Source organism: Protopterus annectens, chromosome 8.part0, assembly GCF_019279795.1.
Source record: "Protopterus annectens isolate FY-2018-M chromosome 8.part0, PAN1.0, whole genome shotgun sequence".
Classification (NCBI taxonomy): Eukaryota; Metazoa; Chordata; order Ceratodontiformes; family Protopteridae; genus Protopterus; species Protopterus annectens.
The window spans coordinates 170,092,250-170,117,517 of NC_056741.1; the positions used below are offsets into that span (position 1 = coordinate 170,092,250).

The following is a 25,268-nucleotide window of genomic DNA, read 5'->3' on the forward strand; positions in this document are numbered from 1 at the left end:
CCCAAACCCTGGTCCAAACCCTTCCCCAATTCCCTCTAAATGCCACCCACTTATTAGAAATAGTACACCATCTACTAAACCTCCCAAATCACTATCTATTGCCCAACTAAACATATGAAGCATTTGTAATAAAATAGCACAAATTCATGCCCTACTAGAAGTTCAACAATTTGATATTCTCTGTCTAACAGAAACATGGCTTAAACCTATAATTAATGACAAAGAGATTATTCCTCCAGGCTACAACATCCTAAGACAGGACCGCTTAAACAAAAAAGGTGGTGGGGTTGCTATTCTCTATAGAACAGGACTGCAGATTAGTAGAACAAATCATAACCTCTCATTTGACACTGCTATTGAAATAATTATTACAAAACTGCAACTCAACCCACAAAAAACATTAAATATTGTCTGTACCTATCTTCCCCCAGGAAAGAATACAACCATATTAGAAGACCTTCTAAACTGGCTCTCACTAAATCACCCTCAAGAAACTATACTCTTAGGGGATTTTAACATTGACTGGAACTTATGTAAACAGACTAATCCATCCACCCTTATTAACCTACATGGTTTCTCTCAAATAATCAACCTCCCAACTAGAATAAACAAACTTAACAACAAATAAAGTATACTTGACTGGATATTAACAAATAGTCCTCAGCAAAAATATACAACAGGAACTCTCCCAGATGACCTCAGTGATCACTCCCTCACTTATATTATTAGGCAAAAAACCAGCACTACTGTCCCTATCCAAGTCAGATCATTCCGTAGTAAGAAATACTTTGACCTCAACCTGTTTCAAAATGAACTCATGCAAGTTAACTGGTCACCTCTTAAATCTCTCCCAATAGATGAAGCAGTTAGTCACTTTAATAACACTTTTCTCACTATCCTGGAACACCATGCCCCAATACGCTCTATGCGTGTCAAATCTAAAACAGCCCAATGGCTCTCAAATAACACTAAGAAACTTATCTTAAATAGGAACAAGGCCTGGGCTAAATGGCGAACTACAAAAGCCTAAATGATAATGTCACCTTTAGACAACAGAGAAATATGACAAAGAAAGCCATCATACAAGATAAAAAGAATTTTTATACTCAGCTTCAGCAATCTTTACCACACCAACCACATAAATTTTGGTCCTCTATCAATAAACTATTATCCCCTGGTAAAGTTGCCACACCAAACCCTTCTGGCTCTGACCCCGACTCCCCCTTACAAACAGCCAATGCCTTCAACACTTTCTTCACTTCAGCCATACTAAACCTAGCAAATCAACAAAACCTAGACACCTCCAAACTATTTACACCTAGCTCTATTCCCCCCATTTCACCTTAAACCCATACCTACCTCTCAAATACTGTCCTTACTATATAAACTAAAACCTACAACCCCCTCTGCTGACCAATTACCAGCTGAATACCTCCAACTAGCTGCAAAAGCCTTAGCATACCCCATCTCTATACTTATTAATAGGACAATAAAAGAAAGTTCAATTCCATCAGTCTGGAAAATCTCTTATATTATCCCTCTTTTTAAAGGAGGTGACTCTACTGAGTATTCTAACTACCGCCCAATAGCACTACTATCTCCACTTGCAAAAATTATGGAAAAGTGTATCCACAAACAGTTACTAAATCACCTGCTAGACCACAAACTCCTGGCTAATTGCCAACATGGGTTTCGACCATACCATAGTACTAGTACAGCCTTACTATCCTTCATTGACTCAATTAATAAAAACCGTAACAATAATACTCCTTCTTCAGCATTCTTCGTAGACCTGTCCAAAGCCTTCGACATGGTAAATCACCAGCTTCTTCTCCATCGTTTAAAATCTTTCTCTCTAGATAACCTTGCCCTATGCTGGTTTACATCTTACCTAGACAACCGCAAACAAGCAGTTCTATGAGACAACCAACTCTCTGATCTTCTCCCCACCACTATAGGAGTCCCTCAGGGCTCTATTTTAGGTCCACTCTTGTTTTCCATTTTCATTAATGAACTTCATCTAGCTACTCCACAAACAACTTGTATTCAATATGCAGATGATACTACCATCATTTGTACAGCCTCAACACAGTCAGAACTTCACTCTCTCACACAAAAAACCTTCTCAACTATAGAACAATGGTTCTCTAATCATTGCCTTCTCCTTAACCCCAAGAAAACCAAACTCTTGCTTTTCTCACCCACCCACTTGTCGACCTCTATCCATTTTACACTAATATCTGATAATGGAACCATTATCTCTCCTGACCAAACAACAAAACTCTTGGGTATCACTATTGATAACCATTTAAAATTTGACAATCATATTAATCTTACAATAAAATCGACCAACAGAAAACTAGGCTCTCTATAGAATCAAATCTTTTCTTACTCCTGAAGCCAAAACTACCATAGCCAGAACTCACTTAATCTCAACTCTTTTATATGCTTCCTCCATATACACAAATCTCTCTAAACATAATCTTAGCAAACTTACTTCATCATATAATAATATTGCCAGATTTGCAACTGCCTCTCCATATAGAACTCATCATTGTTTAAATCTCAAAAAGCTTGGGTGGCTGGAACTACCACACCTCATACAATACTATCAACTCACTATTGCCCATAATGCCCTACATCACCCTGAAAACACCCCAATACTCTCCTCCCTCATAACACCCTATAACAATCAGAGGCATCTACGCTCCACCAACAAAATACTAGTCCAAACATCCCGATCCAAAAACTCAGCAGGTGACTCCACATTTTCCAACTCAGTTGGCAAAATATGGAATAAGTTACCACAGGAACTCACATCCCTAACATCACTCTCCCAATTTCAAACTAAACTAAAATCCTTCCTAAATATCCACTGGCTATGCTCTTGTCATAACCCAGGTTAGCTCTCTTTTTTTTCCATCATTATACGACTCCTTAACATCCATTCTTTTTCTTCTCTTCTACTTACTCTAACTAATTATTAAATATTCCTTATCCTTTCTCTCTCTTTACCATCCTAGGTTTTTTCATTTTTACTCAAAATTTAATTCAACCTGTTTCAAGGGTATTGCATATGTTTTTTTTTTCCCTCTATTTCTGTATATTGATGTATATCTTGAAATTGTTTAGTAGTTTGTAGTGGAGCTTTTCTCCCCGGGCCTCCACTGAAAATGGACATATATCCAGTTGGACTAGCCCGATAAACAAATGTAAAATAAATAAAATAAATAAAAATAGAGAGACTGTGCCCTGTTAGTAGGGTTTGTAGTAATGAAGGCAGACTTGAGTCTAATGATGTACCACTTGAAAGGACTGTTGATGTAAATATACAAGGTGCTGCTTCGAGCACAGGTTTGGATGTCAATAGGGTTGGTAATAATAATACCCGGCAAGGGACTATTAGTACGTTACTTCCTATCTCTATTCCTAATCTGTTTGGGAGGAGGGTAGATGTGGGAGAGCATGAAATAGTAGTTGGACCTAAAACCACTACCACAGGTACACAGAATATATACATTAATGATACATCAGGGCATGGTGATGGCCATGGACATGGTGTACTTCCTTTTCCACTACCCGTTCGTTCAGACAGGGGAGGGGGGAGAGGGAGGTCTTCTAGCAGGAACAGATTCAAAAGGAAGCTATCAGGGGACTTACCGTCCAACCAGACTATAAAGAAAATGTGGGGGAAGACCAAACCACATTAATTCATAACATCTCGAGCTACTCCCTAACAATAGAAGAGAAGAATGTATTATGTAAAGGTTTGAATTTTATACCCACTCGTCCTAGTACTGTTCAGGATATGATTCTAGATTTGAAGATGTTTTGCAGGGATGTCATGCTACGTCATATGTTTCACAATAATACAGGTGTTGTTGAAAGAGAGCTGCACTCAGTGAATGGCCTTAGGAAACCTAGTAATTTTACACCAGTTAATCATCCTTTGGTTGAAGCATATTGTAGGTTGACTGAAGCTGAAGGTTTTATGATAAGAAGACAAGTGATATGAATTATAGATTAAAACAGAATCTTACATTTAAAGAGAGAAAGGCCTTACAAGCCCTACAGAACAATAGTTCTCTTGTTATACGTCCTGCTGATAAGGGAGGTTTGCTTGTAGTCATGGATATGATTTTCTATGATGGTTACATGCGTACTATGTTGAGTGACACTACCTTCTATAATCAACTCTTGTCTAATGAAGTACATGACATTATATATACTGTAAAGAATGATTTGGTAGATATCAAGGTAGCTGGCTTGATCTCTGATGAGATGTATAATTTCTTGAACGTTGAATTCCCGCTAATTCCTATTATTCAAGGCCTCCCGAAAATACACAAACATTCTGAGTGTCCACCCATGAGACCTATTGTTGCAGGAGGGGGTTGGATTACCGAACCCCTTTCCTTATACATAGAGAAACATTTACGTCCTGTGATCAATATGAATCCAACTGTATTGAGAGACTCTAAACAATTTTTAGTAGATTTATATGATAGTCTGAAAGGAATAAGAGAACTTGATAATGTGGTTTTTGTTACACTACATGTGCAATCATTGTTTACTATGATACCGAATGAACTTGGTATTCAATTTATTCAGAAGTACTTGCATACACATAGTCAACTTTCAACAACACAGGTTGATTTGATATGTTTCTTTCTAGAAATTATACCTAATAATAATGTGTTCATGTTTGGAGAACAAGTTTACTTACAGAAACATTGCGTAGTTATGGGCACTTCATGTGCCAATAGCTACGCCAATATGTTCCTTGCTCAATGGGAAGAAGATCTGTTGTTCCCCCTGATAGGGTTCAAGGAACATGTTTTATTTTATAGGCGTTTTGTGGACGATTTGTTTATTTTGTGGAGAGGACCTCAAGTTCAGTTTAATAGTTTTTTTGAAGTTATGAATGGTTTATTGGAATGTTTGAAATTTACTTATAAATTTTCACATAATGGTATAGAATACTTAGATGTATATGTAGAAAAACTTGATGGAGGGATGATTAATACAGGCATTTTCCGTAAAACTTGCCATAGGAATGCGTTTCTTTTTAGATCAAGTATGCATCCTGGTTATATTTTTAAGAACTTAGTGAGAGGACAAGGTATGAGGGCCTCAAGGATGAATCCTACAGAGGCGGGATTCCATGCAGAATTACTTAGTCTTGAAAAAAACCTTATGGATAGAGGATACACATGTAAGGAATTAGAGAAACAATGGGAAGATTTGACAGTATTGAGGGAGACTAGAGCTAAACCTTATTTTGGTCCATTATGTTTAAGTGAAGAGGGACATATTAATACTACTGGGGTTTCTAAGATTCCCCTTTATTATTCTAGTGACACTGGATATGTTACGAAGTTATTCCAACACTATTGGCCCATCTTGCTAGTACATGATGATATTGGTGATATAGTGGGTGGAGCTCCTAGATTTCGTTTTCGGAACCATAAGAACCTAAAGAGGTTGTTATGTAACAGGAAAAGTAGTTCAGTATGGATAGACTATGGGTATACGGAACCATGTGGTGCATGTCATTTTTGTCCCTATATTGACACTGATGTGGTATTTTGCCGCCCAGACCTGAATAAGGAGTTTAGGTTTAGAGGGACCCATAATTGTATGACTCCCCACATTGTTTATTTAGCTGTGTGTGATTTATGTAAGGTTTTCTACATAGGAAAAACTAATAGACCTCTACGATACAGAATGAGGGAACATCTATATAATATTAGGAAAGAAACATCCAATAATGCACTGTCTAAACATGTGATAGAACAAGGAACTCAACACACTTTTAGGTTTAGGGTAATTGAAGCAGTGGATTCCAGTCCTAGGGGAGGTGATATTAGAAGCTACACTAAGTATAGAGAGATGAATTGGATCATCATTTTACAGGCAGATAGAGGCAGAGGGTTAAATGAGAGGGTTTCCATTAAACCTGCCCTGAATAGGAGGAGGTTACATAAATAATACTCCTTTTTTTGCTGTTTTTTTATGTGTTGGTATCATGTAGATATTTTTAGAGCCATGTATATATATATATATATATATATATATATATATATATATATATATATATTTGTATATATTTTTATTTTAAGTATGTTATTATATGTATTTCTTGATTTATACTAGTTAGATTTTTATTAGTTAGAGTGATATGGTTGTAGTTATGTTGGGCTGTATCTTTAACTTTGCTCATTTACATAATTGATGGGGTGGGTTCTCTTTGTATTTAATGTGGTTCTCTGCTCAGTTGAATCTTTTGGTCTGAAGAAGCTCCTAAGTGAAAGCGCTTACCGTTTGCATACAATAAACCTGAGTTTTTATATTGTACCAGTACTTGTTTTTTCGCTTGAATTGACACCTGCTGCTGCCTTTCGTTGCTGTTTTTAATGGACTGGCTCTTGCTGCTGTCCTTGGCTACTGTTTGCGTGGCATGGTAACTCCGTGGAATAGTTGTTAATTTAATTAATTATTGTATGCTTATGTTACTTTTGCAGTTGTGATTTATGTTTAAAAAATATGTATCACTTTTCTCCTGCCCAGACTGAGGCTGAAATTTGTCATTTATGATTAGTGTTCTAACCAATTTAACAAATTTACAAAAATTAAATGAAAAATAAAAGCATATATAAACATTTAAAACCCTACTTTAACAGATACTAACACATGAAACTAGAAACAAGCTTATATTCAATTTTAACAAGTTATATTAAGTCACACCCAACTCCAAGGCATAGAAGAATAAAGCACTGACTTTAACAAGTTGACCTGAGTTCATCAGTTCAGTGAGTGGCCTAGACACTGGGGGAGCTGCCTGAGGAAGACAGAAGACAGGAGAATGTCAAGGCAGAGCTTGGGCATCTCATTCTCTGATGGGAAGGTTGAGGGGTAAATAGTCATGGCTACAGCATCTTTATATGAGGGGTAAACATTCATGATAAGGATTCTGAGAAGAATCCCCTGTGGAATACAGGATCACTAAATATTTGTTGCCTTTAATGTGGCAGGGTCATTTGGCAATGCCTTTTATACAAGCTGGAGCCTTGCAATTCTGTTACTGTAATTACATACCTCTTGAGACAGACTTGGTATGTGCCAGGAATAGTTAGTGCCTATAGCAAAGAAATGTTGGCCTCACTCCCCACTGTGCATCTGTCACCTCGAAGAAGGAATGAATGGGATATGGACTAAGTGGGAGGGATTAATGGTGACCCAAGGTGAATAGCAAAACAGAAGCCTACTCTGTCAACAGTAGACATGAATTGCAAACTAAATATGTATAAAAAGAAATACAACCCTAGACAATTATCAGCAAACATGAATGAAAAAACAAGACAAATAAAGAGGCAAAAATAAAGATGTCTTAAACTGTCTCTTCAGATATATTACCCTCTGACTGCTCTATTGTATTTTTTAACAACTTGGGAGATTCATCCCAGTGTGAGCTTACAACAAGCTCTTACCCATACCTTTCCTAGTTAAGAGTTTTCTGTTATTTATGCCTATAGCTTGCTTACCACCAGGCATCCTATTCTCAGGCACAGTACAGCAGAGAAAAAGAAAAAAATAAAAGCCTATTTTTCATGTCTGAGGGAGCTGCTTATAGCTAATTTTCAGCCAAAGGATTTTTTCTCTACCATTACTTATTTTGTTTCTACCAGTTTAGTTTTGTGTTCTTCTTTTTCTTTGCTTGTTCTTCCTTCATTTATATTAGCAGTTATATTACCAGTTATATACCATCACCCATAACTTCTATACTATCAATATCTCTTTAAAAAGTCACTAAGAGCACACTTTACAGATACTCGGCTCTGCTCTTGTACCAGACCAGGACAGTCCTGCCATCATTTTTCACTATCTTACTCAATCTAAGTGGGTAAACAGCTCATGTCTTTGTACAATGGGTAAAATCTGGACTCTTACATTACAATACCTGTCTTTTAAATGAGCTTATATATCTGTACATACCATTATTGCTTTCTTGTATCTACCTGGAAATGATTGAATCTTGCTTGAATACTCACAATTATTGTATATACTGTTTTCTTTATTGACACTATTACTACCTATTACAATACCGACATTGTATTTTATTGTTATTTTGTGGAGCTTTTCTCTCCGGGCCTCCGCTGAAAAAGGACCATGGTCCAGTGGACTTTCCCGGTTAACAAATGTAAAATAAAAAATAAAAAAAAAAATACATATTTTCTTCCTATATGAAACAGTGGTCATTTTCTTACAGTCCTGCATGCTAAACTGCAAATACATGGTTAAGATATTTACTTTTATTAGTTAAAAAGCAAAACATATTTTAAATCTTTGCCAGAATGCAAATACCTAGATCCTATTCATTGCCGAACAGCTAAACATTTTTGGCTAATTTTGAATATTATGGTGTTCCTCTTGTTTTCTTCTTATTTGTCTGTAAATATATCAGATATTTTAAAACTGACATATTTTAAATAAATCCCTAAATCTGTGACAAAGCAGTTGTATATTTACAGAGGTGTAAAAGTGGCCTAGAAATAGTGTGGATACATATTCACTTACTTGTGACTTAGTCACGATCCACTTCATCTCGCATTTACTGCTTCATCTTTTTTTTATTGAGTAAAACAGCGATACTTATAGGATTATCCAAATAATCCGAAGATTTGTGGTTTTTATTTCTGCCTCAGACTACTGTATATTACATAGAAAGTAATTCAGATCAATAAATTAATCTAGATGCATGTAGCATAAGGCTGCACGTGTATTTTATAAAAGCGAATGGTCGATTGTGTGCCTTATAAATAATAATGAATGGATGTCTGTGTATGCATTACTTATAATAAGGAATGCTTGAAGGTTTTGCTGTTGCTCATACACATTTTTCACCACATTATTTGCCTTTGCTTCAGTTACACATATGGAAAACCAGTTAGAGGCACAGTTCACATCAGCCTATGCCGACAAAGTCAATTTTTATGGAGCAAGTTGAACAGCTTTGAAATGACAGATGAATACTGCAAGGAATTTAACGGCAGTGTAAGTTAGTCATATTATTTTATATTTTTTATAAATATTATTTTCATTCTTCTGCTCTGTAACCGCACAGCTTCTTGCCCTGAAGGAATGGTAGACGAGATTAAATAACTCATTACTTAATACCTTTACTGTTTCTCGTTTAGATGGGAGGACTGAAGGTTGTGCATCATATGGTATCTAGGATCACAATACAGTGATCTCCATAGCAAATGTATTGTAGCTCACTGTAACTGCATAACCTGCTACGGCATGTCTAACTATTTCTATTTTCATATTAAGTGTGACAAAGTCATCCAAACTAGTTCACGAGGTGCATCCACTAAACATTGTCAGAATATCTCTGTGTAAACAGGCATATATCAAAAAAGTAGCTAAAACTACTAAAAGCTCTTGTTATAATTGCCATATACACTTTTTCTGCTAGATATGTTTTATAGACTTACTAATGCTTCTATACTTTATGTATTTGTTTTTGGTAAAATCTTGCTGCTGAATCTGAAAAAAAAACAGAAGTGTGGTAATTATGGTGGCAGATTATAGTCAAAGTTTTGCATAAATCACTTTGCTCTACTGTATTAACCTACACAGAGTGTCAGAGTGGCATTAGGTTTTGTCTGCTATTCCTAACTCTTTAGGAGCATGTTAGTTCACCAGTGATGACAATTTTGATGTATTTTTTATTTTTTTAATTTTCCTTAAATTGCTTATGTTTTATTTATATTGAAGATTCAGCCTAATTGTAAAAAATATAGCAATGTAACAAATATTGATCAAGCAGACAAACAAAAATACTTAAAGACATTTTATGAATCAGTACAATTAATAGGACTTATGTAACAACTATATGAATCATCAGCATGCTGGTACGTATTATTTTAAATGCTAATTACTAGTTAAATCTTTCAGTGCAGATCTGCATGCAAGTGGTATGCTTCAAAAGTCTGAATGTCCACCAGCTCTGTAAACTCATGCAGTTGTTCTTTGCCTTTTGGGTTTTCCCGGTTAGGGGTCGCTACAGCGGAACTCCAGTCCACTAATGATTGGCAGTAGATTTTGACGAACGCTGAGGTGCCAACTCGACGTTCAACCTTCAACAAAGGCACACCCATTTACGGGTGTCTTTTGAATGCCCACCCAACTGCGGGGAGGACATGCAGACTCCACACAGAAGGCACTCCCCACACTCCAGCCGAGAATGGAACAGGAGAACCTCTTACTGTGAGGCAACAATGCTACCGCTGCACCACCGTGGACTGCACATCTGTAAACTCATGCAGTAATGACCAAAATGTATAAGGTAGTTTCCCTAACATTAATGTCTGTACCCAATTATACTTACTTTTGTCCCATCTTTTGTGCCTACGACCTAACTTATTGTCTGCAGTTCTGTATATGGTCATTACTTAAGATACCAGCCTCACTTATTGTCTGTAATTCTGTGTATAGCCATTGCTTAAGATACTCTTCTCCAGTCATGGACTTCCATTTAGTAAAAGGTAAATCCATGAAATTAGCATTCCTATGAAAATCTGACCAAAAATGGCCCATAATACCATCCAGAAAGTCCAAATTATAGACGAATTGTCAGCTTTAAACATAAAATTTCCTTATATCCTATCTTAAAATGAAATATCTGTCCTGCTCTCTTAGTCAGCAATAATCTGACTTTACTTTTCTGCTTTTCTGCATCTTAAAAGCTCCTCCTTTCATTTCATCTCAAGTTGAGATGGAATGAGAAAAGGACCATTACCATATATTTCATTTTACATTTTAACTACAGAATAATACACTGAGTCTCTCTAGTCTGCTCTTTAAAGTGCCTGAGCCTTCTGTCTGTCCTCCATACCTATCTTCCTCCTAAGAATTGTTCACCTGCCCTTAACACTTTGATTGTCTCCATGGATTGTCTCTATACCAACCAATCTGGTAGCCCATTCCATGTGTGCAGTATTTATTTTTCATTTATTTATTTAACATTTGTTTTTACCAGGAAAGTCCGACTTGCGATAAGTCAATTTTCAATGGAAGCCTGGGGAGAAATGCTCCAGATGCATGTCTTTGCAACGTGGGAGGAAACTGGAGTACCCGGAGAAGACCCACATGAATGCAGGGAGGGCATGCAGACTCGGCACAGAAGGTACCCCAGCCAAGAATCAAACAGGAGAACCTCTTGCTGTGAGTCAACAATGCAAACCACTGCACCACTGTGCCATCCTACCATCTCTGTAAAGAAATACTTTACAAGGTGTTTGCAGTGAACCTCAAATAACACTTTTTCTGCCCAGAAAGAAAGACTATTCTGCCTTTCAGAGTACATCACTAAACTCTTTCCCTCATTCTCCACTGCTGCACCTGTCTGTGTGCCATTAGCAAAGATGGCAGTCCTATTATATTTTCTCTCAGATGTTACCTTAGTACTCAACAATGGCCAGACTCCTCTGGTGCTTGACTTGTCAGTTCTCTAATACCAATCCATGCAGCTTTGCTATCAGCTTAACATGTGGGACAAAGTCAAATGTCTTCTGAAGTCAAGGTAGAGTACATCAGTAGGGACTCCCCTGTAAAGTTCTGCTGTGATCCATTCATAAAGCTAGGACGGATTTTGCTGACAACTCTTCTGGCTATGAACCCATGTTGGCTGCTGAAGCAGAAATTGTTGGCCTCTACAAATGCTAACAACCTTCCTTCCAAAATTTTTTCCATGACTTTCACTGCCTTGTTAGGCTAATAGGCCTGTGCATTCTAAGATGTTTTCTAATCCCCCCTATTATAAAGAGAACCACAAGTGCTGTTTTCTCTTTCATTTCACTGCTACTTTACAAGTAAGGGATCTGCTGATCTGTGTCAGGTGTCTGTAAACAACCTGATGAGATTTATGATGAATAAGGCAGTCATTCCATCTGGTCACCGGACTTTATTGTTCTCTTTGAACCTCCTCCTTCTTTGTGTTGAGCCAGTTCCGCCATCTTGATCCATTTACGCCATGTTCCCTCTTTTCCAGAATGGCACCCTCCCCTTAGATTCATTGCTGAAGACTAAGGCAAAGTAATCATTCAGTGTATGTGATTGCTCCCAATCTTCTGTGATCTTCCTGCCATCTTTGTTCAATCTGGCTATTTTTTCATTCCTTTCTGTCTTTCTGCTATATACCTAAAAACTATTTACTTCTCTTTTGAAGTATTTCTGTCCCATCTGTTAACTCTCTATCAGTTTTAATCTTTGGCGTCCTTAGCATCTTTGTAACATTTTTGATAACTTCCTTGTGCATTCCCATATCAACCACCTTACCATCTCCTTTCCATCCCTTTTAAGGTCTACATTTACCTTAATTGCTAGCTTCATATTCCCATATAACTACATTGATCATCTTTTTTTCTGTCTTTTGTCTCTTCATCACATTCTTGTCAATAGGTTTAAGTTCTCCTTTCCCTTTACCGTTCATTTTAGCAACAGTCTCCTGTCTAATCCCTGGCCATTTCAACCCAGTACTGCATAATCTGGTTTTCTAAAATCTCATGCCATTGTCTTGGGTTGGGAGGGTGGCCTAATGGTTAAGGTGTTTGCCTTAAAAACACAAGGTGGAGGGTTTGAGTCTCACAAGGGATTATTGGCTAGGCTTAAAATGGCTCACAATGGCAGTTAGCCTAGTACTAATTTATTCTATTTATTGCATTCTTCTTATTATTGTTATTATAACTATTATAATTATTATTATTATTATTATTATTATTATGCTTACTCTTTCCATCTGTATCTTTACCAAGCAACAGTAAGTTCACTGTTGGTTAATGACGACTTCACTTGAATGTCCATGACACCCTCTGGAATGGTTAAAGCCATGTCCAGAATTTTACCCTTTTTGGCACAGGCCTGCACCATTGGCTGGACCTCTCATGGTGCAAGACCTTAACAAACTCCCATTCCCCTATCTACTCTGGAGACTGGAATCTCCCAGTCTAGTCCTGGTAAACTCACATCCTCCATGTACATTACTGTCTTCCTCTTACCTTACACCTGTATTCTCTCCTCCAGTCTCTTGTGTTTGTGCCTTGACATACATTATATCAATCCCATGCTCTCATTTCTTTTTATACTTTAACTGACAATGCAATTAACCTAGTTTCTAAGCTTTTTACAGTTTATTTTAAATCCACCAATACATGAGCGCTTTCATCTCCAAAATGAGACTTCATCAGATAAATGGCAATTGAGACTTAAGGCCAATTACCCCCCAGGCCTTAATGAATACATCAGCATTAAAGCTACACTTATTGAATAGGCGGCTAAGGTTTGAACTATTGGGTATGATATATTTTATATATTTATTTTTTTCAGATGTGATTATGGAAATATTTCATAATAGATTTAATGTATATTTATTTAGTTTTTCTTAGTTTTATATGAATGTAAGGAAACATCTTATTTATCCTTTGATTTTTATACATTTATGGATAATGGCCTTATGGTATAAAACAATACTACATTTTTAAAATCAGCTGACATTGCTGCTTTAAATTTTTAATTGCTTAGTTAATTAAGGTTATTGTGGCATTTTAAATAGTAGGCGTAGCACTGGTAATGTTTTATCTGATGAAGTCTCATTTTGGAGATGAAAGCGCTCATGTATTGGTGGATTTAAAATAAACTGTAAAGAGGTTATCCTACTTGCAGTCTGGAATCGCCTTGTTTTTATTTGGTTGTTTTGTGACTATTTTGGACTAGTTTCTAAGCTTGTCTGTACCCTTGTTCCATTCCTGGTTTGCTGTGCTTGTCCTCTGTGACCTCACATCTTATGGTCTCTTTTGTGTAGAGTCCCCTTTCACCCCCAATTTCTCCTTTGTCATTCCTGAACAAGCCTGTACCCAAGGATCTTCATGTCACATGTCATGTGACTGGCCCATGTTTCTGTGGTAGCATCAATGTCCACCCTTACCAACTGCATCACTGCTTGGAGCTGCCCATCTTCCTGCGTCCTTGCACTGTAGAATAAGAGTATCCAATGACAATTGGAGTCAGCCTTGTTTGTTCTCCTATGGTCTACAGCTTGTTATACCTTCTGTCTCCTACTTAAACACCTACCATCCACTTCTGCTTCTGTCACACTCAGTCTCCCTTTAGCATCTTTGATTAAAAGTACACATTTTCTAATCTAGCACTTAGCATAACTGTCTCTTCTGGACAAAGAAGGAGTCTGTCACTTGCATAGAGCTGATCTCAATGTCAGGTTCACCAGTCCTCAAATTATTCCTGAGACTTTCTGACGTATCCACTGCCACATATAGACATTATAATCCTTATATATCTATATATATATATATATATATATATATATATATATATATCTATATATATATATATATATATATATATATATATATATATATATATATATGTGGATATATATATATATACATATGCATATATTTATATATATATATATATATATAGTGAGAGAGAGAGAGAGAGAGATAAAAGTACAGTTCACGGTGTAATGAAATAACAGCATTTTATTTTCAGCTTGTCTGCAAAGGATGCCCAGGAACAAAACATTTACTTGTTTATAATTCATAATAAACCATTTTCTCCCTTGACTCTAAATTTCTGACTTAGTATATAACAGCAGTGGTTTCCATATGAGTTCACTTTAACAGAGAAGATTATGATCAGAGCACCTATCATAACGACTTACTATGTGAACACATACATAGTTGGTGATCTGATGATAATTCTTTGCAGTGCATGGAGATTTATCTTCTCCATGTAGTACAAACTGGTAAAAAAATAAATAAAACAGTAAAAACACCATGCATATTTCTGGCTTATAGCTGGTAAAACAGTGGGGGAGTGGTTAACATCCTCACATATTTTCTGTCTAAGGGATTCTGTTTAAATCTAAAAGCAGGCAGCAGGTATAAAATGTAAGTAGAAACAAAGCTGTTTGTACCTGATGCTGCTGTTTTCTGGTCAGTACTGCCTACTTTAGTGCATATTCAAGCTTCAAGCATTGTTAAGTTTGAGTCTGCCAATAAAAACAGCTCTGAACCAGAATGTCATTGATCTATCATATGAGTGTAATTGGGGAACGCCATGCACTACATTACAGTTAAAGGCATCCCTCAATATCACTGGTAACTCAAGTTTGAATAACAGCCTTGATTTCTGAGTATGAGGCACAAGAGTGTGATTCATCAGATGACAACCTGTTTTCTGTGTCTAGTTGATGGTTTTTGCCTAACCACAGAATGGCTGAATCAAATCACTGTTGAATGTGTTGCTTATGACATATGTGTGTCATATTCACCATAACTACTTCTAGCATGCCATTTAGGGATAGACAGAATTGAGGATTTATGTTTCACAGTCCAGTATCAGCCAAAGAGTCTCGGTGCATTCTTATCTTAAGTACATCCTGACCCTCGATGGGCAGTTCACTCTATCACCCCTACCACTTTTTCTGTTAGCTCATGGAAATTTCTGCCTTCCTTTTATGTTTCTACCCAGCCATTAACTTACACAATTCTATCAAACTGCAGGACTCTGTGTGCAGGTGACTTTAAAAGGTCAGCAAATGTAATTGTTGTTGCTGCTTATGGGATACTTATGTCATATTGCTGGATCTCCCCTTAGTGCACCCTGCTATTATTTATTTATTTATTTATTTATTTATTATATTGATGTATTTATTTGTTTGTTTGTTTTTGTTTGCTTGGAAAGTCCATCTGGGAAATGAAATGTCCATTTTTAGCAGAGGCCTGGGGGATAAAAGCTCCAAAACAAGGATAGAAATACATTTTTGACAATTCTAAAAGAAAATCAGTCAATAAACATGTACAAAATAACTCAGAGCAAATAGTCAGCAAACATTATTCACAAAGCATATCAGATTATCTTGAAAATACATTTCCTTTTTGTATTATTTGTGATAACTAGGGGTCACCAGAATTGTTCTAAACTTGAGCAGTTTGCTTTTGCTGTGAGATGCAAACAGCTGTGAATGGCTACATTTAATTGATGCATGCAAAAGTGAATTAATAGAATTAGTCTAACTGATATTTGTCTCAATAATATATCTGTGTGGCAATGTTAAATTTAGAAGTCCAGCTCCAGACACAGGAAGTTAACCAATTGTAAAGTTCCAACACAACGTGCAGTGTTACAACTAAAAGTCTACAGCAACTGTTGCTTAATTGCATCTGTTTATATCCTGTGTTAGATTGCAGTTAAGACTTGAAGGGAAATAACACTCAATTTACTGACTAACTTGAAATAATAAGACCAACTCACATTGCAAGATAACTGACAGACTACTACCTATATTTTTCAATGCAGAATTGTCCCTGTTATTGGCTTTCCCACAGTAGATCTTTCTCTGCTAAAAGTGAGACTTGTCATACACATCTGAAAGGAAGTAAAATAATCAACTCCACAATTTCTCAAATCCTGTCTGATCAAGTACTTCAAAAGAGGCAGAGTATGTGTATATCATATGTAAGAGAAATATTTCTGTTGGAAAACTTATTCCTGGAATAAGTGCACTACAATAAATAATTGCACATATTGTATAAATGTATGCTCTGTAGTGTTAAGTACAGGCACAGAGTTCTGCATGTTCACTTTCCGAATTTCTAGCCTTTTAATTCCTTCCCTGTGCCTTATGAACTTTCACCCCACCCTCTCCAGTAAGCTGAGATAATAACACAGCTTTAGAATGACCTCAGGCTGCAGAATTGTTATTCTACTCTCATCTAAGCATTGCTCTTGTAAAGCAGTGTATCTCTATTTTAAATACATTTTAAAGGCAGAAGATATGTTTGTAGCAGTTACCTGTGTGATACCTCTCAGCTTCTGTCTTCTGCACTCTGAGCATGCCCACAACAATTACCCCCTGCTGGTGTAGAAGCTATTGCCTGGTATGCTCCTAAGGCAGAAGAAACCTGTATAGCAGTCACCGCTGTGAAAACTCACAATTTCTGTTTTCAGCACACTAAAAAGGCCCACAGTGATTACCTCCTGTTGGTGTGGGAGCTATAGTCTGACATACTCCCTTCTCTTTCCCCAATTCCTCAGACACCCCACATTCCATTAAATTTATAGAAGCTGGTTTCCACCAAGAACTCCACCTAACTCTCACCCCTCTTGAAGAGATGCACATTATTATATCCATCCCCCAGTCATATTTCCTTACAACTCTAATACTCCAGTCAACCAGACGTTAAACTAAACATCCTATTTTTTTCCCTCTACCTTTCTATCCATTGCAGTAGACTCTCCTACATTTTCTTTTACACACCCAATCAGTATTACGCTTGATCTACTTCTAAGTTTTAACAGTTACTTTTTCTCTACCTTTATGTCATCCCTCTTCTAACTATTCCCTAGTTTTAACATCTATTTTTTTTTCATTCTTCACTTTAACTGCTCCCCATCTCTCATTTTCCTTCAGTTTCACTCTTAATCAGCACATATCGACGATACTACTATTCAGCACAGTTGTATTGTTATCACTCACAACTGCTGCATTCCTTAGATCTTACCAGCACCTGCCTCTATATACAGTTCTCTATATCCACCCTAGTCATATCCCAAACATTGTACATCTCTGCTACTGTTCACCTATTTAAAATAAAGTTTTACACCCACAACAACATAATAAATGAGCCTTCTAGTAGACCAAGGCCAAAACTGAAATACCGTTAAACATACTTCCTGTGATATTTTCACTTGAAAACATGGTGACAATACCTCTCAACCTCTTAGTGAAAGATATCTGGACAAAGCTTAAACTATATACTCATAGATATATACGTGTGTCTGTGTGTGTGTGTGTGTGTGTGTGTGTGTGCGTGTGTGTGTGTGTGTGTGTGTGTGTGTGTGTGTATGTGTTTGTGTTTATATATATATATATATATATATATATATATATATATATATATATATATATATATATATATGGGTCTACTATGGTTGATTGAAAACTCACTTGATTGAAAATGAAATTACTATGACCATTTCACTGAAAGCTCACTTCACTGAAAACTCATTTGACTGAAACTCATTTCGTTGAAAGTTATAAATGACCTTTTTCCCACTGTAGTGCGACCCTGGAGTTGGTATATAAATTAAGGGGGTGTGGTGGGCACAGCCCCCCACATTGGGGGGTATGGGGGGTTAAGCCCCCCACATATCTTGGTTATATATTCTCTTTTGGAAACAGTTATTTATTGCACTTGTATCACTGTGTATAGTTTAAAATGTTTATAATATTTATATATATATATATATATATATATATATATATATATATATATATATATATTTATATGTGTGTGTGTGTGTGTGTGTGTGTGTCATTATTTACTGACTTCAGTCCTCAGTGATTTACCAGAAAAATGCAATTTTTATGAAGAACAGACCAAAAATATGAGGCAAAAATCTGAACATTCTGCAAAAATCCGGGTGATGTCCATCATAACTGAGGTCCTGCAACCACTCAACAGTATACCAAGTTTGCCACATCACAAAATAGTCGCTCCTCAAAGCCATAGAACCTCCACCTATACACAGGTAACCTTATAAGAAACAAACATTGATGTACATGCCTGGGTAGCCTACCACTCCCCAAATATACCAGTAGCCACAAAAACATGGCTTAAACAAGAAATAAAAGATGAAGAAATCTTACAACAGGGGTACAACACCTTAAGACTTGACAGAACCCAGGGAAAGGTAGTTAGGTTGCCATTATTCACAGGAACACTTTAAACCTCTCTAGGTCTCATAAAAGCTAGCACCCACTCTTCAATGTTGACATAATTATTGCATCCTTGCAATTTCAAGTCCAGAAAAACTTTTGCTTTATAGCAGCTTAATTCTCTCCAGAAATAACATAGTTACTGCTGAAGAATCTCTCCTGTGCATCAAACAGCATCTTACTTGAGACAATCATTTTAGGAGATCTGCATATTGATTATCATGCTAGTGATAGTAACAGTCCGTCTAATAACATTAGTCTATATGGTTTCGCCCAACTTATTTCAAGTCCAACAATAACTCTGGTAGAGCCTCTTCCTTAGATTGTTTCTTTCTAATGCCACAAACCAAATCATCTCATCGGGTGCCTTACCTGATACCTTAGTGATCACCTACCAATCTTCATAATAAGGAATCATAAACCAATCAAAAACAGCGTTGGTACAACCCTGCTCATAATCTCTTCTCCTTTAGTAAGGCCCCGTTTATCACAGTACTAAAATGTGACAACTGGTGTGCTGTACAGACCCTTCCACTTGATGAAACTGTAACTCTGTTCAACTCAGTTTTCATTAGCATTATAAATGAACTATTCCCAATGAGAACCAAGATAATAAAACTGAATCCAGCACCCTGGTTTCAAAAAGTACTAAATTGTTCATGAAAAAGAGAGACATTGCCTGGAAAAATGGAAGCAAGTTAAAATCATAGCTGCCCATGAATACCCTAAACATCTCAGAAACTTCACTAAAAATCAAATCAAAACTGATAAAAGAGCTACTATATTAATATACAGGCAACAAATTATTAGAGCCCCCAAAGCTTTTTGGATTACAATCTACCAGCTTTTCAAACCTGATATACTAACATAGTGTACAGTTACTTGATTTAACCATACTGACAGTATAGCCATCAAATTCAATATCCAGTTCATCCAAACAGCAACTTATCTTATTATACCCTCAACACAGGCATACACACATTCCTCTCCTCTCTTGTTAGCAAAAACATTTGCACTAAAACCAGTTTCAATTTCTACAATCAAAAAACTATTACTAACTTTACATCTTCTAGCCATTGCCCCTGATAAAATACCATTTAGGTACTTAAAAGCTGCTGCTGATGCCAAACACTCCATCACCAAAACATATGTCCAAGTCTAATGGAAAAGGTGCTACATTCTTCCTCTCCATAAAGGTGGAAACTCAAATGAGCTCTCACTCTTCAGGCCTATAGCTATATTATCTCCACTCAAAAGATTCTGGAGAAGAGTATCCCGATTTAACTCCTTAGCTTCCCCACTGACAACTACCCCTCCCCACAGCACTGTTTCCATCCTTTTCTTAGTTCATATACTGCTTTCCTTTGTTTTTTATAACATCTGTTATCTAATATCAAAACTCTAGAAACTTAATCTAGGCACTTTTCCAAGATCTATCCAAAGCTTCCCACATGGTATTCCACAAGAAATTGCTTCAAAAACTAGCTTTCATAGAAATACATGAAACTTCACTCTCTTAGTTCTCCAGCTACCTCTGAAATAGACAGTAAATTGGCAAAATGATATCTCCTCTTTCCTTCCCTTTAAAGTGGGTGTCCCTCAAGGATCCATTTTATGTCTAATATTGTTAAATATATTTATTAATGATCTCCAGATAGTACTAACCAAGCCACTATCTTGCAGTACACAGATGATTCACCAGCCATCTGTTCTATTAAAAGCATAGATAAAGTAAAACAACTCACCCAAGAGTCTTTCTCCACCAAACAGTCATGTCTGTCTGAAATACAGCTGCTTCTTAACCCGAAAATAAGCAAAAGTGATCCTACTTATCTGAAATCATTCAAATGACAACAAAAATAATTTCAAAATCACTTTTTTAACAATACCAGTAAGCCACACTAAGCTTTTAGGAGTCACTATTGACAAAAGCTTAAAATCTGATCATCACATAAAACAAGTAGTAGAAAACACCAACCAAAAGGGAGGTGCACTCTGTATAGTCAAACAGAACCTCACAGGTAGTGCCAGAAAAAGTATTGCTCAATCCCTTCTCATCTGTATACTACTTTACAGTGCTCTTATTTTGATTAACCTGCTAGTCACTCAACTCTCACTCTTGGAACAGTGCTATGATAGGGTGGTGAAATTTGCCTCCAATTATCATTATAGGACACATCATTCCCCGGGATTCATGAACCTTGCGCCAGGCGCCCGCATAGCGTCGGCGTGATAAAGCCAAATATGGCCACCGAGCGATTCAGGTATGAACCAATCCCACGTGCACTACCGGCGTGCGCCGGACCTGCGCCGCCCCCGGCGTAGGTATGCTAAACACACTGTGTGCGGTATTGCACCATGCAAATGAAGGCAAATATCGATCCACGAAGTGGCGCAGGCGTAGCGTAAGGGCACGGAAATGTAAACCAAGAAAAACGGTTTACATTTACCCAAACATGACCAAGGAGTAATGGAAGGCTGTCAACGTCAGGTATCATACAGGTGCAATATGCCAATGGCGAAAGGCACCGAGAATGTCCAAAGAAAACATGCACAAAATGTAAATAATGACATAAATGTTATGTACGCAGAAACCACAGCAGAACCCCCGGATATGTGCACAGAAGGTGCAAAACAATGAAATAATATGACAAATGTCCTAAAAGAGCAGTATAATACACATCAGCTGCACAGCCACCACACACCATAGTATGTATGGAAAGCCTCAACCCCAGCGCAAGGGTTGTCAAGGAGTGGCGGCAGTGTTCGGCACCGTAACCATGTATTAGCAGTTAATGCCATGCAAATGAGGTAGATAATAGTGAATCGCAAAACCGGCGTCGGTGTAAGGATGGAGCAAACGGCGCAGCGGTAGTATACCGAGGAGTGGCCTACACGGAATACATGTCAATCACAGAGGGGTGTGCCACTGTAGGAGGAAGCACATTGGAGGCCAGCAAACATGGGCTGTACAATGCACATCACAGCAGCAGTACCGGCGTGTGAGGAAATAGATGCGCTGAGAGTACATAATGCGCACACAGATGCATGTGCACGAGGATGACAACGTTCCCCAACCCAGTCATGTGACGGCCTCCCCGTCAACAACCACGGATATAGGAAGGTAATGCGGAGAATATGAGGAAATGCGGAAGCAGTGTAATTGGAGCAGTAATGAGCAATCAACACCAATCAATCCAGGAAGGGCAAACGGCAGCTGACAACTCTGCCTGCAGACTCCCGCAAAACGGGAAAGGGAAGGCATAGGAATGCAAAGATAGTAGGGGATGTAGTAGAAATGCAAAGAGCAAAGAACCGAAATAGCACAGCCAAGTACAGAGGTAGCATAACGGCGGTGGCAGACAAAATGCATCATATGCCATGTGCCTGCAGGATGCACTGCAGGCAATAGTAGGTGCAACGTGCAGAAACAGTAATGTAAGATGCAAAGCTACGCCAATGCAGGCAACTGTAATGTAACACTAAAGGCAATACCGTCGCAGTTGCAACGGTAAAACACTGAAGTTAATCCATAGATACGGCTGCACAGACACACCCAATGACATCACCGGGTATACAGCACAACAGTATAAAGTGTGAATGCACACAACACACAGCGCGATTTCCCAAACGCCGCACCGTAGGGTGTAAACACACGGGGAACTTTTAATATGTATATGTTGGGTGCCGCCATGGCCGTGATGCATAGGTATGTGTCAGAGACAGACGGAGTTGCGGAGGAGGGTGCCGACAACTACCGTAGGCCTCATAGGAGAAGGAGAGTGTTCAGACCAAGGGTGACCTACCAGGGGCTGCAAGACCTGGAGATAGTAGAGCGCTACAGGGTGGACAGGGACACGTTACAGCAAATAGTGGAGCTGTGCCGGCCATGCCTGAGAACAAGAGACAACAGAGGGGAGCCCATCCCAGTGGACACAAAGGTATGTGTGAGCTTGCGAATACTGGCTACAGGTACCTTTCAAAGGCCAACCAGGGATATAATGGGCATCTCACAGGCATCAGCATCCAGGGTACTACACCAGTTCCTGGATGCCATGTTACGACATGCCCATGAGTATATAAACTTCCCCAGATCTCAGGAGGAGTTGGCTAGCAATATGCGCCACTTCCACCGTGTGGCACAATACCCGGAGGTACTGGGTGCGATAGACTGTATGCACATAGAAATCAAGTCACCACCCGGGGAGCAGGGTAGACGCTACATAAACCGCAAGGGATACCCCTCCATCAATTGCCAGGTCGTGTGCAATGCGCAGGGCATTATCATGGATGTGTGTGCTGGCAGCCCTGGAAGCTACCACGACTCCCATATCTGGCATGCCTCACAGCTGTATCAGGTATTTGCCAGGGGGGACATCACACAAGGTCACCTTGTGCGGGATGCTGGCTATGCACTGGAGCCGTGGATGATGACACCCATCAGAAATGCACACACACACATGCAAGAACGCCATAATGAGGCACACGCACAAACCAGAATAATCATAGAGCGTGTGTTTGGGATGTTGAAATCATGGTTCCGGTGCTTGGATACATCCAGTGGAGCCTTGCAGTACTCTCCAGGCACATGTGCCCACATATTCATAGTATGTTGTATGCTACACAATATGATTCTGCGGAAACAGCTGCTGCAGGGACATAATGGTGTAGGGCCACCAAGCCTGCCACAACTGCCAAGGCAAGCACAGGCACAGGGCGTTCAGCGCCATGAACACACTGTGCCAGCCCCAGTAGGTAGACGGAGGCGTACCCAATATGCCTATGCCTTGGCAAAGAGGGAACGTATAGCACATACTCTGACAGCGTAGGCCCCATGGACTGACACCTCTCTACCTGCACACACAGTGAAATGGACACCACACAAACATGTCTGCCCGTAATGTGTACCGTATGGGCGGATGTATGTGTGACTCCAACATAGGCATCACCCAAACACTGCACACCCAATAGCCAGCGGAGCATGGAACGCCAACACCTCAACCGCACGCCGGTCCTACAGCAGACAGTGTAGCCGTATGCTGCCACTTTCAGCGCAAGTTGACCACATATGCACTTATGTGCATACACAGATATGGAGATAGATATCATCACACACGTAGAAATATATGTACACATACACAGATATAAGGTACAACAGGTAAATATGGAATCCCAGGGATGCAAGTTTACAGAGAAGTAAGAGGCGAAATCTCCACATAGTAAACATAGTGAACGACAACCCGATCATCCGGGAGGGTGGGCAGAGCAGGGAACGCCAGCCATGGAAATGTCAACCTGCATCAATGCATATCCGCGGGTCGGGATGATTGCCAGGCCACGGTACAGTAACGGGATATGTGCGTGTCATATTCATAGGATATGGATGCGGAGGTACACACCGCCGGCGATGCGGTCAACGTAGGTACTGTGTGAAACCGTCGGTGCGAAAGCGGCAATCATACCTCTCAAGTGTACGTCATTATGAGGAATGTACCTCATTTGGGGTCTAAAACAGTTCATGTTCCTCGAAGTTCCTCAAAGTTCCACATTGAAATACTCTGTCACACATTCATTGTTAGGAATTTATTGAAATGAAATCCTGGTAAATAGAAATTAATCATATTAATTCATTAAAGGTTCTTCTTTATAAGTAAATCAGCATATTTTAACCATCCTATGACCTTCTTAGCTGAAGTTGTTAGTAAGCCATTAGTATGTGTTCCACATTTTGCCCATTTGTCCCATATTATGAAGGTGTGTGTTCCTCATTTTGGAAATGGAAGGTTGAGAGCTATGGCGGCAATATGTGTATGTGTGAGGTGAGGTTGTCGTGTGTTCCGCTGTGTGTGTGTAATGTGTGTGCCACTGTAAAATGTGTATGTAGGTGACATGTCACAGGTGGAGAGGAATAACATGCGTAGGCATACAGTACAGGAAACATAGGCGTATGTACAGCAGTACCCACAAAGTAGTAGTGACAGCTCCTCAGTGGCTAGGCACGTGGCGACGTAAAACGATGCAAAGCGGAAATGTCCCAGAATGTACCACAGGACCATAGCCAACAGGAGATTCAAAGGACGCATGTACAAACCATGACCGTATGTATGGCAGCCATATGGTAGACTCAACACGATACGTCGGCAACGTTACACAGCATCAGGCATGTACGGCGAAAATACACATGTGCTATCCCGGCAACGATCGTGGCCACCTACCGTCCCGTAAATACCGCTGTGTGTTCCACGGCTGTTAAGTAAGCAAGCGCCACACGAATAGGAGGCAACCGGCAGCATACAGGCCGTCCCAAGTACAGGACCACAATCACCGTAACTATCAGTGACAAAATGCCAATGGATAGTAGGCACGGACGAACAAACGCAGATATATAACCGATGTGAAGGAGGAATACATGCAGGAAGCACACATGCAGGCGATACCGAAAACCCCAAAAACAAAATCCCAG

At 38.7% G+C, this 25,268-nt stretch overlaps 1 protein-coding gene across 1 annotated transcript in view; it reads left to right on the forward strand.

The window, feature by feature from the left end:
- LOC122808690 (alpha-2-macroglobulin-like) overlaps positions 1-25,268 on the forward strand; it is a 1,814,690-nt gene that overhangs the window by 271,961 nt on the left and 1,517,461 nt on the right. Inside the window, exon 8 of the mRNA XM_044079678.1 lies at positions 8,928-9,054. Within this exon, the coding sequence (XP_043935613.1) occupies positions 8,928-9,054 (127 nt within the window). The remainder of the gene's footprint in view (positions 1-8,927; positions 9,055-25,268) is intronic.